The following is a 14,644-nucleotide window of genomic DNA, read 5'->3' as shown; positions in this document are numbered from 1 at the left end:
ACCTGTGACTTTAATATCATAGAACTGTGACTTTAACATCGTAGAACTGTGATTTTAACATTCTAGAACTGTGACTTAACATTCTAGAACTGTGACTGACATTCTAGAACTGTGACTAACATTCTAGAACTGTGACTTCATGATTCTAGAATTGTGATTTTAACATTCTAGAACTATGGTTTTAACATTCTAGAACTTGATTTCAACATTCTAGAACTGTGACTTTAACATTCTAGAATTGTGATTTAAACAATCTAGAATTAGGATTTTGACATTCTAGAATTGTGATTTTAACATTCTAGAACTATGGTTTTAACATTCTAGAACTTTGATTCTAACATTCTAGAACTGTGACTTTAACATTCTAGAATTGTGATTTAAACAATCTAGAATTAGGATTTTGACATTCTAGAATTGTGATTTTAACATTCTAGAACTATGGTTTTAACATTCTAGAACTTTGATTCTAACATTCTAGAACTGTGACTTTAACATTCTAGAATTGTGATTTTAACATTCTAGAATTGTGATTTTAACATTCTATAACTGTGACTTCAACATTCTAGAATTGTGATTTTAACATTCTAGAACTATGGTTTTAACATTCTAGAACTTTGATTTCAACATTCTAGAACTGTGACTTTAACATTCTCAAATTGTGATTTTAACATTCTCGAATTGTGATTTTAACATTCTTGAATTGTGATTTTAACATTCTAGAACTTTGATTTCAACATTCTAGAACTTTGATTTCAACATTCTAGAACTGTGACTTTAACATTCTAGAATTGTGCTTTTAACATTCTAGAATTGTGATTTTAACATTCTAGAATTTTGATTTTAACATTCTAGAACTATGGTTTTAACATTCTAGAACTTTGATTTCAACATTCTAGAACTGTGGCTTTAACATTCTAGAATTGTGATTTTAACATTCTAGAATTGTGATTTTAACATTCTAGAACTATGGTTTTAACATTCTAGAACTGTGATTTTAACATTCTAGAATTGTCTTAACATTCTAGAACTGTGACTTTAACATCATAGAACTGTGACTTTAGCATCGTAGAACTGTGATTTTAACATTCTAGAACTGTGATTTTAACATTCTAGAACTGTCAATTAACATTCTAGAACTGTGACTTAACATTCTAGAACTGTGACTGACATTCTAGAACTGTGACTAACATTCTATAACTGTGACTTCATGATTCTAGAACTGTCACTTTAACATTCAAGAAACCTTCACTTAAGAACTGTGTAGGAGATTAAGCCTGCTTTTATTATGGCTAGAATGTATTAGTCGCTGAATTAATTATGAATTAACTGGACTCTTCTGTATTTTATCCATACTGTGACTTTAACATCATAGACCTGAGACTTTAACATCATAGAACTGTGACTTTAACATCGTAGAACTGTGACTTTAACATTCTAGAACTGTCAATTAACATTCTAGAACTGTGACTTAACATTCTAGAACTGTGACTGACATTCTAGAACTGTGACTAACATTCTAGAACTGTGACTTCATGATTCTAGAATTGTGATTTTAACATTCTAGAACTATGGTTTTAACATTCTAGAACTTGATTTCAACATTCTAGAACTGTGACTTTAACATTCTAGAATTGTGATTTAAACAATCTAGAATTATGATTTTAACATTCTAGAATTGTGATTTTAACATTCTAGAAATATGGTTTTAACATTCTAGAACTTTGATTCTAACATTCTAGAACTGTGACTTTAACATTCTAGAATTGTGATTTTAACATTCTAGAATTGTGATTTTAACATTCTAGAACTATGGTTTTAACATTCTAGAACTTTGATTTCAACATTCTAGAACTGTGACTTTAACATTCTAGAATTGTGATTTTAACATTCTAGAATTGTGATTTTAACATTCTAGAACTATGGTTTTAACATTCTAGAACTTGATTTCAACATTCTAGAACTGTGACTTTAACATTCTAGAATTGTGATTTAAACAATCTAGAATTATGATTTTAACATTCTAGAACTATGGTTTTAACATTCTAGAACTTTGATTCTAACATTCTAGAATTGTGATTTTAACATTCTAGAATTGTGATTTTAACATTCTAGAATTGTGATTTTAACATTCTAGAATTGTGATTTTAACATTCTAGAACTGTGATTTTAACATTCTAGAATTGTCTTAACATTCTAGAACTTTGACTTTAACATTCTAGAACCATCACTTTAGAACTGTGTAGGAGATTAAGCCTGCTTTTATTATGGCTTGAATGTATTAGTCGCTGAATTAATTAACTGAATTAACTGGACTCTTCTGTATTTTATCCATACTGTGACTTTAACATCATAGACCTGTGACTTTAACATCATAGAACTGTGACTTTAACATCGTAGAACTGTGATTTTAACATTCTAGAACTGACAATTAACATTCTAGAACTGTGACTTAACATTCTAGAACTGTGACTGACATTCTAGAACTGTGACTAACATTCTATAACTGTGACTTCATGATTCTAGAATTGTGATTTTAACATTCTAGAACTATTGTTTTAACATTCTAGAACTTTGATTTCAACTTTCAAAACTGTGACTAACATTCTAGAATCGTGATTTTAACATTCTATAATTGTGATTTTAACATTCTAGAACTATGGTTTTAACAAATTTAGAACTTTGATTTTAACATTCTAGAACTGTGATTTCAACATTCTAGAACTGTCAATTAACATTCTAGAACTGTCAATTAACATTCTAGAACTGTGACTTCAACATTCTAGAATTGTGATTTTAACATTCTAGAAGTATGGTTTTAACATTCTAGAACTTTGATTTTAACATTCTAGAACTGTGACTTTAATATTCTAGAACTGTCACTTTAACATTCTAGAACCATCACTTTAGAACTGTGTAGGAGATTAAGCCTGCTTTTATTATGGTTTGAATGTATTAGTCGCTGAATTAATTATGAATTAACTGGACTCTTCTGTATTTTATCCATACTGTGACTTTAACATCATAGACCTGAGACTTTAACATCATAGAACTGTGACTTTAACATCGTAGAACTGTGATTTTAACATTCTAGAACTGTGACTTAACATTCTAGAACTGTGACTAACATTCTAGAACCTTCACTTTAGAACTGTGTAGGAGATTAAGCCTGCTTTTATTATGGCTAGAATGTATTAGTCGCTGAATTAATTATGAATTAACTGGACTCGTTAAAATTTAGGATTGATTTTAACTTTGAGTAGGACCAGACCAAAATAAAACAGGATATTAATTAAACTTTGGTGAAAGTTTAATACCTGTTAGTTATTTAAAGTAATTGATCATTTAAATTTTTATCAGTCTCGTCTTGAACGCTTAACCTTCTAGAACTGTGACTTCAACATTCTAGAACTGTCACTTTAACTTTATAGAACGGTTACTTTAACATACTAGAACTGTGACTTTAACATTCTAGAATTCTCTTAACATTCTAGAACTCTCTTAACATTCTAGAACTGTCTTAACATTCTAGAACTGTGACTTTAACATTCTAGAACTGTAATTTTAACATTCTAGAACTGTGACTTTAACACTCTAGAACTGTCTTAACCTTCTAGAACTGTGACTTCAACATTCTAGAACTGTCACTTTATTTTTTTAGAACGGTCACTTTAACATTCTAGAACTGTCACTTTTTCATTCTAGAACTGTGACTTTAACATTCTAGAACTGTAATTTTTACATTAAAGAACTTTGATTTCAACATTCTAGAACTGTGACTTTAACATTCTAGAATTGTGATTTTAACATTCTAGAATTGTGATTTTAACATTCTAAAACTATGGTTTTAACATTCTAGAACTGTGATTTTAACATTCTAGAACTGTCTTAACATTCTAGAACTGTGACTTTAATATTCTAGAACTGTCACTTTAACAATCTAGAACCGTCACTTTAGAACTGTGTAGGAGATTAAGCCTGCTTTTATTATGGCTAGAATGTATTAGTCGCTGAATTAATTAAGAATTAACTAGACTCGTTAAAATTTAGGATTGATTTTAACTCGGAGTAGGACCAGACCAAAATAAAACAGGATATTAATTAAACTTTGGTGAAGGATTAATACCTGTTAGTTATTTAAAGTAATTGATCATTTAAATTTTTATCAGTCTCGTCTTGAACGCGTTAGTTCGTACCACAGCCTTATCAGGGACCAACACTTTCTGCACAGAACAGAAGACTCCCACAACGACGTGAAGTTATAAACATTTATTTGACTACCTAACAAAGAGAATACAGGACAGTGCGACACTGAATAGAGAAGTGAAAAAGGGTTAAATGTGGTTATAAAAACTTAAGACCAGACTGATTCAGGCCTACGGGCTGGTTTATAATATTACTGGCGGACTTTAAAACTGGCTCTAATTAGCCTGCCAACAGAACTCGGATCAGAATTTGAGTGTCACCAACGTTTAAACCAAGAGTAGCATTAAAAGGCCAACCTTACTTTGCCGTTGACATCACAGTCGCCCTGGCGTCTTAAGTACCGATGCAGGTTCGTAGGCCCGTGTCCCGGTGTATGACGGACCTCGGTTTTGTCTGTCGACTGGGTCAACTGCGCGGTTGGATCGGCGGGCTCGTCTGCTCCCGTCCGCTCCCGTCCTGGCTTGAATTCAGCTCTTCAGGTGGCTTGCCTATGGAGGTTGTTTGTGGGTTGATAAAAATTCTGACCGGTTCTGAACTAGAGTTTGATGCAATTTGTCGGCCAGACAAAAAGGAAAGGACAGCACAAGGGGTTTTTATTATGCTTATAAAAGATGAAAACGTGCCGTTTTAATAACTTAAAAAGTTGCGCGGTAAAAATAGATTAATAAACGAAAATACTTTAGTGAGAAACAAAATACAAAGTAATGTCTCTTGCTAACTTTGGGTTGACAAAGTTGAACAAAAGAAATAAAGAGGCAGGAAGCGCAGGAGAGAGGGAGAAGAGATAAGTGCAGGAGGTGAAGTAACAGAGGGGGTCAGAGGTGACGAAGAAAGTTGCAGAGTGAGCGAGAGTAAAGGACACCTCTGTCTGTTCCTTTATCTCACAGTGGAATTAAAAAGGGGTTGGGTCTAACCCAACCATTTGGCTCTGAGCGAATCAGCTGCTTTTTATGCCGGAGTTCTAAGGGAAGATTAAACTACCTTTGGTTGATTTTCCATTATTAAGCTTTCTGATATCCAATTTAACCAAAATCTTCAGGCAGACAGTTTTAACAGATACAGATACTGAGTGACGGGCCTATTATTAAAACACAAAATATTTCAGGAATTAGACAGAGACTTTGCACTTCTGAAACCACATAAACATAATCACAACAAGATACAAATAATGCATATACTGTTACACACTTGCAAGAATGTCTTTGAACAGCCAGTTGCGATGAAACATCGAACTTAAACTGTTTTCCAAACTTCTACACAAAGTTCTGTTGTGTTGATTTCATTACTGAAAGTCCCTCTGTCTCCCAACAGAGACTGTCCTCCGGTTTAAATTGTGGTCAGATTTGAGGTTGATTTAGGTTAAAAGGGGTCCTTCATCCTGGAGTTCTGGTTTTTTTATTACCCTAGGAGGGTTTGAGGTTGTAAAACACATTTTATCTCCTATTGAAATAAGTATACAAATGTCTTATCTACCGTTGTCTTCCTGTGACGCTGAGCAGACAACCAGACACAAAAACTCCTTAAACAGCACTTCCTCATGAGGTCCTACAACTGTCTTAACATTCTAGAACTGTGACTTTAACATTCTAGAAATGGGATTTTAACGTTCTAGAACTGTGACTTCAACATTCTAGAAATGTGATTTTCAGGTTCTAGAACTGTCTTAACATTCAAGAACTGTGACTAACATAATCGAACTGTAACATTAACATTCTAAAACTGTTATTTTAACATTCTAGAACTGTGACTTGGACATTCTATAACTGTCAATTAACATTCTAAAACTGTCCTAACATTCTGGAACTGTGACTTAACATTCTAGAACTGTGACTTTAACATTCTAGAACTGCGATTTTAACATTCTAGAATGTTCAGTGACAGTTCTAGAATGTTAGTCATAGTTCTAGAATGTTAAGTGACAGTTCTAGAATGTTAAGACGGTTCTAGAATGTTGAAGTCATAGTTCTAGAATGTTAAGTGACAGTTCTAGAATGTTAGACATAGTTCTAGAATAATAAGACAGTTCTAGAATGTTAAAGTCGCAGTTCTAGAACTGTCACTTAAAATTATAGAACTTTCAATTAACATTCTAAAACTGTCTTAACATTATAGAACTGTGACTTAATGTTCTAGAACTGTGACTCAACGATCTAGAACTGTGATTTTAACATTCTAGAACTGTGACTTTAACTTTAACATTCTTGAACTATCTTAACATTCTAGAACTGTGACTTTCAAATTGTAGAACTGTCTTAAAAGGTTAAAGTCACAATTCTAGAATGTTCAGTGACATTTCTAGAATGTTAAAGTCACAGTTCTAGAATGTTAGTCACAGTTCTAGAATGATGAAGTCACAGTTCTAGAATGTTAGTCACAGTTCTAGAATGTTAATTCACAGTCCTAATATGTTAAAGTCACAACCTTAGAATATTCATTGACAGTTCTAGAATGTTAAGACAGTTCTAGAATGTTAGGTGACAGTTCTAGAATGTTAAGAAAGTTCTAGAATGTTAAAATCACAGCTCTAGAATGTTAAGTGACAGTTCTAGAATGTTAAAGTCACAGTTCTAGAATGTTGAAATCACATTTCTAGAATGTTAAGTGACAGTTCTAGAATGTTGAAGTCAAAGTTCTAGAATGTTAAGACAGTTCTAGATTGTTAAAGTCACAGTTCTAGAATGTTGAAGTCACAGTTCTAGAATGTTAAGTGATGGTTCTAGAATGTTAGTCATAGTCCTAGAATGGTAAGACAGTTCTAGAATGTTAAAGCCACAGTTCTTGAACATTAACTTTGCAGTTCTATAACTGTCACTTAACATTATAGAACTGTCACTTAACATTCTAGAACTATGACTAACATTCTAGAACTGTCACTTGACATTCTAGAACTGTGACTTCAACATTCTAAAGCTCTGATTTTAACATTCTAGAACTTTCTTAACATTCTAGAACTGTCACCTAATATTCTAGAACTTTCAATAAATATTCTAGAGCTGTGACTTTAACATATTAGAACTGTGACTTTAACATATTAGAACTGTGACTTAACATTCTAGAACTGTGACTTAATGTTCTATAACTGGGACTTTAACTTTTTAAAACAGTTCTACAATGTGAAAGTCACAGTTCTAGGATGTTAAAACAATTCAAGAATATTAAAGTCACAGTTCTAGAATTATTAAGTAACAGATCTAGAATTTTAAGACAGTTCTAGAATGTTAGTCACACTTCTAGAATGTTAAGTCACAGTTCTAGAATATGAAAGTCACCGTTCTAGAATGTGAAAGTCACAGCTCTAGAAAGTTAAGTGACAGTTCTAGAATGTGAAAGTCAGTTCTAGAATGTTAATATCACAGTTCTAGAATGTTAAGTCAGTTCTAGAATGTTAATTTCACCGTTCTAGAATGTTAAGTCAGTTCTAGAATGTTAAAACCACAGTTCTAGAATGTTAAGACAGTTCTAGAATGTTGAAGTCACAGTTCTAGAATGTTAAGTGACAGTTCTAGAATGTCAGTCATAGTCCTAGAATGTTAAGACAGTTCTAGAATGTTAAAGCCACAGTTCTTGAACATTAACATCACAGTTCTAGAACTGTCAGTTAACATTATAGAACTGTCAATTAACATTCTAAAACTGTCTTAACATTCTAGAACTGTGACTTAACGTTCTAGAACTGTGATTTTAACATTCTAGAACTGGGACTTTAACTTTTTAAGACAGTTCTACAATGTGAAAGTCAGAGTTCAAGAATGTTAGTCACAGTTCTAGAATGTTAAAGTCACAGTTCTAGAATTTTAGTCACAGTTCTAGAATGTGAAAGTCACAGCTCTAGAAAGTTAAGTCACAGTTCTAGAATGTTAAAGTCACAGTTCTAGAATGTTAAGTCACAATTCTAGAATGTTAAGTCACAGTTCTAGAATGTTAATTCACAGTTCTAGAATGTTAATTCACAGTTCTAGAATGTTAGTCACAGTTCTAGAATGATAAGTCATAGTTCTAGAATGTTAAAGTCACAGTTCTAGAATGTTAAGTGCCAGTTCTAGAATGTTAGTGTCACAGTTCTAGAATGTTAAGTGACAGTTCTAGAATGTTAATTTCACAGTTCGAGAATGTTAAGTCAGTTCTAGAATGTTAAAGTCACAGTTCTAGAATGTTAGTCGCAATTTTAGAATCTTAAGACAGTTCTAGAATGTTAAAATGACAGTTCTAGAATGTTAATTGAGAGTTCTAGAATGTTAAGTGACAGTTCTAGAATGTTAAAGTCACAGTTCTATAATGTTAAAACAGCTCTAGAATGTTAAATTCACAGTTCTAGAATGTTAAAGTCACAGTTCTAGAATGTTAGTCGCAATTTTAGAATCTTAAGACAGTTCTAGAATGTTAAAGTCACAGTTCTAGAATGTTAATTGACAGTTCTAGAATGTTAAGTGACAGTTCTAGATCGTTATAGTCACAGTTCCAGAATTTTAAGTCACAGTTCTAGAATTTTAAAGTCACAGTTCTAGAATGTTAAATCACAATTCTAGAATGTTTATTGACAGTTCTAGAATGTAAAGTGACAGTCCTGGAATGTAAAGTGACGGTTCTAGAATGTTAAAGTCACAGTTCTAGAATGTTAAGTGACAGTTCTAGAATGTTAAGTCAGTTCTAGAATGTTAAAACCACAGTTCTAGAATGTTAAGACAGTTCTAGAATGTTGAAGTCACAGTTCTAGAATGTTAAGTGACAGTTCTAGAATGTCAGTCATAGTCCTAGAATGTTAAGACAGTTCTAGAATGTTAAAGCCACAGTTCTTGAACATTAACATCACAGTTCTAGAACTGTCAGTTAACATTATAGAACTGTCAATTAACATTCTAAAACTGTCTTAACATTCTAGAACTGTGACTTAACGTTCTAGAACTGTGATTTTAACATTCTAGAACTGGGACTTTAACTTTTTAAGACAGTTCTACAATGTGAAAGTCAGAGTTCAAGAATGTTAGTCACAGTTCTAGAATGTTAAAGTCACAGTTCTAGAATTTTAGTCACAGTTCTAGAATGTGAAAGTCACAGCTCTAGAAAGTTAAGTCACAGTTCTAGAATGTTAAAGTCACAGTTCTAGAATGTTAAGTCACAATTCTAGAATGTTAAGTCACAGTTCTAGAATGTTAATTCACAGTTCTAGAATGTTAATTCACAGTTCTAGAATGTTAGTCACAGTTCTAGAATGATAAGTCATAGTTCTAGAATGTTAAAGTCACAGTTCTAGAATGTTAAGTGCCAGTTCTAGAATGTTAGTGTCACAGTTCTAGAATGTTAAGTGACAGTTCTAGAATGTTAATTTCACAGTTCGAGAATGTTAAGTCAGTTCTAGAATGTTAAAGTCACAGTTCTAGAATGTTAGTCGCAATTTTAGAATCTTAAGACAGTTCTAGAATGTTAAAATGACAGTTCTAGAATGTTAATTGAGAGTTCTAGAATGTTAAGTGACAGTTCTAGAATGTTAAAGTCACAGTTCTATAATGTTAAAACAGCTCTAGAATGTTAAATTCACAGTTCTAGAATGTTAAAGTCACAGTTCTAGAATGTTAGTCGCAATTTTAGAATCTTAAGACAGTTCTAGAATGTTAAAGTCACAGTTCTAGAATGTTAATTGACAGTTCTAGAATGTTAAGTGACAGTTCTAGATCGTTATAGTCACAGTTCCAGAATTTTAAGTCACAGTTCTAGAATTTTAAAGTCACAGTTCTAGAATGTTAAATCACAATTCTAGAATGTTTATTGACAGTTCTAGAATGTAAAGTGACAGTCCTGGAATGTAAAGTGACGGTTCTAGAATGTTAAAGTCACAGTTCTAGAATGTTAAGTGACAGTTCTAGAATGTTAAAGTCACAGTTCTAGAATGCTAAGTCACAGTTCTAGAATGTTAAGTCACAGTTCTAGAATGTTAAAGTCACAGTTCTAGAATGTTAAGTGACAGTTCTAGAATGTTAGAGTCACAGTTCTAGAATGTTAAGTGACAGTTCTAGAATGTTAAAACCACAATTCTAGAATGTTAAAACCACAATTCTAGAATGTTAAAGTCACAGTTCTAGAATGTTAGTCACAGTTCTAGAATGATAGACACAGCTCTAGAAAGTTAAGTCACAGTTCTAGAATGTTAAAGTTACAGTTCTGGAATGTTAGGACAGTTCTAGAATGTTAAAGTCACAGTTCTAGAATGTTAATTGACATTTCTAGAATGTTATTGACAGTTCTAGAATGTTAAAATAACAGTTCAAGAATCTTAAGTGACAGTTCTTGAATGTTAAAGTCACAGTTCTAGAATATTAAGAATGTTCTAGAATGTTAAAGTCACAATTCTAAAATGTTCAGACAGTTCAATTCAATTTCAGTTATGGTGCCACATCATAACAAAAGTTATCTCAGGACACAAACTACAAACTAGGTAAAGACCACACTCTATGACTTATTTATGATAAACATAGACACAACAATTCCTCTGTAGAGTATGGTGGCAATGAAAACCTTCCCTATAACAGACAGGAACGTCAGACAGACCCAGCTCTGTGGAGGACGGCCATCTGTCTGCACCGGTTGGGGAGGAAGAAAAGGAGAGAGAAAGAGAGAAAAGACAGACAGATGGACAGAGAAAGACAAAGACAGACAGAAAGACAGAGACAGACACACTTCCAGTAGTAATGTGAATATGACTTATATGTTATGGCAGTTAATACAGCAGAATAGTAGAAACAAGCACAGCTAAGGTGATAGATTATAATAGCAGCAGGAAGCGTCATGCAGGACCACGGCAGCAGGCACCACCACGATCAGCAGAGACCTGCGAGACGACAAAGCACAAACAACTCCAGGGAAGAAGCTGAATTAGTAACATGCATTGATGAGACATGAATGATACAGACAGAGAGGAGAGAAGCTCAGAGTATTATGAAAAGTATTATCCCCTGGCAGACTAGGCCTATAGCAGCATAATTAAGCAGAACAAAATCAGCTTAAAAATAACAACATTGCTAAGGGCTCGTAAGCCCTAGCTGTAAGGTTTATCCAAAAGGAAAGTTTTAAGTTTTCCCTTTAACATGGGGACAGTGTCTGTATTCCGAATAACACTTGGGAGTCGGTTCCACAGGCAGAGTAACACATCATCCAGAGTAACAGTGTCTTTAGCTATTGAGTTTCGGAGGCCTTTGGGGCCAAGTACAGTGACTTCAGTTTTATCTGAGTTTAACATCAGAAAATTGCCGGTCATCCAGCTTTTTATTTCCTAATTTGAAGTTTATCTAACTGATCGGTTTCTTCTGGTTTGATAGACAAATATAATTGTGTATCATCAGCATAACAATAAAAGTTTATGGAGTGCTTCCTTATAATATTTCCTAAGGGAAGCATATATAAGGTGAATAGAATCGGTCCAAGGACAGAACCCTGTGGCACTCCGTGACTGACTTTAGTGTTAATGGAGGATTTGTCATTAACATGTACAAACTGAGATCTATCTGATAAATAAGACTTAAACCAGCTCAGTTTGGTTCCTTTAATGACAATTAGATGCTCCAGTCTCTGTAGCAGGATGCAGTGGTCAATAGTGTTGAAGGCAGCTCTAAGATCTATCACAATTCTAGAATGTTAAGTGACAGTTCTAGAATGTTTATTGACAGTTCTAGAATGTTAAGTGACAGTTCTAGAATGTTAAGACCCCTCTAGAATGTTAAATTCACAGTTCTAGAATGTTAAGTCACAGTTCTAGAATGTTAAAGTCACAGTTCTAGAATGTTAGTTGCAGTTTTAGAATCTTAAGAAAGTTCGAGAATGTTAAAGTCACAGTTCTAGAATGTTAATTGACAGTTCTAGAATGTTAATTGACAGTTCTAGAATGTTAAGTGATAGTTCTAGAGTGTTATAGTCACAGTTCTAGAATGTTAAGTCACAGTTCTAGAATTTTAAAGTCACGAGTTCTAGAATGTTAATTAACAGTTCTAGAATGTTAGTCACACTTCTAGAATGTTAAAGTCACAGTTCTAGAATGTTAAAGTCACAGTTCTAGAATGTTAATTGACAGTTCTAGAATGTTAATTGACAGTTCTAGAATGTTAATTGACAGTTCTAGAATGTTAAAGTCACAGTTCTAGAATGTTAAAGTCACAGTTCTAGAATGTTAAAGTCACAGTTCTAGAATGTTAAAGTCACAGTTCTAGAATGTTAAAATCACAGTTCTAGAATGTCCATAGCCAGAAAGCCATTCCCATGCTCTGTCTCGTAGAATGTGTGTTCTTTGCATTGCAAAGGTTTCTGTTCAGCAGCTCATTTTTAAATGTGAGAAAACCAAAGATCCTTAAAGACACAATATCCCTCTGCAGAAAGTTTCCACTCTTCATTGTGTCCAGTTCGATGTTGTGATTCGATTCCTCTTTCCTCAGGCAGCTCAGTGTGGAAAGCCTTTTACTTCACACCAAACTTCCACCCAGAAAACGCAACGGCCTGTTTCCACACACACGTCTGCTTCTGCACGCCACACTACGTGACCTACCACCATCCTCCGCTGCTCTTCGACCTCTCCAGGGACCCGTCAGAGGCCTCGCCGCTGACGCCCGACACCGAGCCGGCCTTCAGCTCCATCCTGGCTGTGATGGAAGAGGCCGTCAAGGCGCATCAGAGGTCGGTGCGGCCCGTCGAGAGCCAGATAACGGCGGGGAACGCGATTTGGAAGCCCTGGCTCCAGCCCTGCTGCTCCACGCTCACGCGGCTCTGTCAGTGCCCGCAGGATGAATAGGGATCATTTCAGCGGCGGACGGTGCAACATCTGTGACCTCAGCACTCGTACGTGACTCCATCTTCACTTCACACAGCAACCTCAAAAAAAACTAATCCTCTGTTCTCAAAGACCTCAGCTCCCCTGTCTTTCCACACCACCTGCTTTATTTAATCTGGATATTCAAACAATGAGTGCTTTAAGGCGGAGGTAATTCCCTTGTTATTATGTTAATTATATTTTCAATATAGCACAAACATATACTTGTATTAGCTTTTGTTTACTTACAATTATATTTCACACCTTCATTGAACTCCTCCAACAGACCAGTGAACAACAAATTGCTCTCCATACAGAACACAGTGTTAATAATCATTATTAAGCCAAACCAACCAGCAACTGTCTCTGCTAAAGGTGGCTTATTATATGTCATCTGACCAGGAAGCGTCTGTTACTTTTTTCTCGTAGATTTTCTACTTTTTAATCCCGTAAATCTGCAACTTTGTTTTTGTAGATTTGCTACTTTTTAATCCTGTAAATCTGCAACTTTTTTCTTGTGTATTTGCTACTTTTAACCTAATAAATCTGCGATTTTTTTCTTGTACATTTGCTACTTTTTAATATCATAAATCTCAGATTTTCTTCCTCGGATATCTGCTACTTTTAATCTCATAAATATGTGGTTTATTTTCTTGTATAGTTGTCACTTTAATCTCACAAATCTGGAACTTTATTTTCTCGTAGATTTGCCACTTTTAATCTACTAAATATGCAACTTTTTTTCGTAAATTTTCTACTTTTAAACTCAAATCCACGACTTTATTTTCTTGTTGATTTGCTACTTTTAATCTCATAAATCTGTGCTTTGTTTTCCTGTTGATTTGCCACTTTTAACCAAATAAATCCGCAAATCTTTCTCTTAGATTTGCTTCTTTTTAATCTTGTAAATCTGCGTCTTTTTTCTCGTAGATTTGCTACTTTTTAATCTTGTAAATCTGCGTCTTTTTTGTCGTAGATTTGCTACTTTTTAATCTTGTAAATCTGCGTCTTTTTTCTCGTAGATTTGCTACTTTTTAATCTCCTAAATCTGCGTTTTTTTTCATGTAAATTTGCTACTTTTTAATCTTGTAAATCTGCGTCTTTTTTCTCGTAGATTTGCTACTTTTTAATCTTGTAAATCTGTATCTTTTTCCTCGTAGATTTGCTACTTTTTAATCTCGTAAATCTGCGTCTTTTTTCTCGTAGATTTGCTACTTTTTAATCTCTTAAATCTGCGTCTTTTTTCTCCTAGATTTGCTACTTTTTAATCCCGTAAATCTGCGTCTTTTTTCGTAGATTTGCTACTTTTTAATATGGTAAATCTGTGTCTTTTTTCCCGTAGATTTGCTACTTTTTAATCTCCTAAATCTGCAATTTTTTTCATGTACATTTGCTACTTTTAATCTCATAAATCCGCTACTTTATTTTCTTGTTGATCTACGAGAAATCTCATAAATCCGCTACTTTATTTTCTTGTTGATTTGCCACTTTTAATCTCCTAAATCTGCATCTTTTTTCTCGTAGATTTGCCACTTTTTAATCTCGTAACTCTGCAACTTTATTTTCTTGTTGATTTGCCACTTTTAATCTCCTAAATCTGCATCTTTTTTCTCGTAGATTTGCCACTTTTTAATCTCGTAACTCTGCAACTTT

At 33.7% G+C, this 14,644-nt stretch overlaps 1 protein-coding gene across 1 annotated transcript in view; it reads left to right on the top strand.

Moving 5' to 3' along the window:
• sts (steroid sulfatase (microsomal), isozyme S) overlaps positions 1-13,436 on the top strand; it is a gene marked incomplete at its 5' end in the record, with an annotated part of 177,631 nt that extends 164,195 nt beyond the window's left edge. The window contains one exon of the mRNA XM_083938038.1: positions 12,621-13,436. Within this exon, the coding sequence (XP_083794164.1) occupies positions 12,621-12,973 (353 nt within the window). The 3' untranslated portion in view covers positions 12,974-13,436. The remainder of the gene's footprint in view (positions 1-12,620) is intronic.
• Between the last annotated feature and the right edge of the window lie 1,208 nt (positions 13,437-14,644).

The sequence above is a fragment of the Echiichthys vipera genome (genome assembly GCF_963691815.1).
Source record: "Echiichthys vipera genome assembly, chromosome: 23".
Classification (NCBI taxonomy): domain Eukaryota; kingdom Metazoa; phylum Chordata; class Actinopteri; order Perciformes; family Trachinidae; genus Echiichthys; species Echiichthys vipera.
Note: the sequence above shows the minus strand (reverse complement) of the source record. Positions and strands in the feature narration are given on the sequence as shown.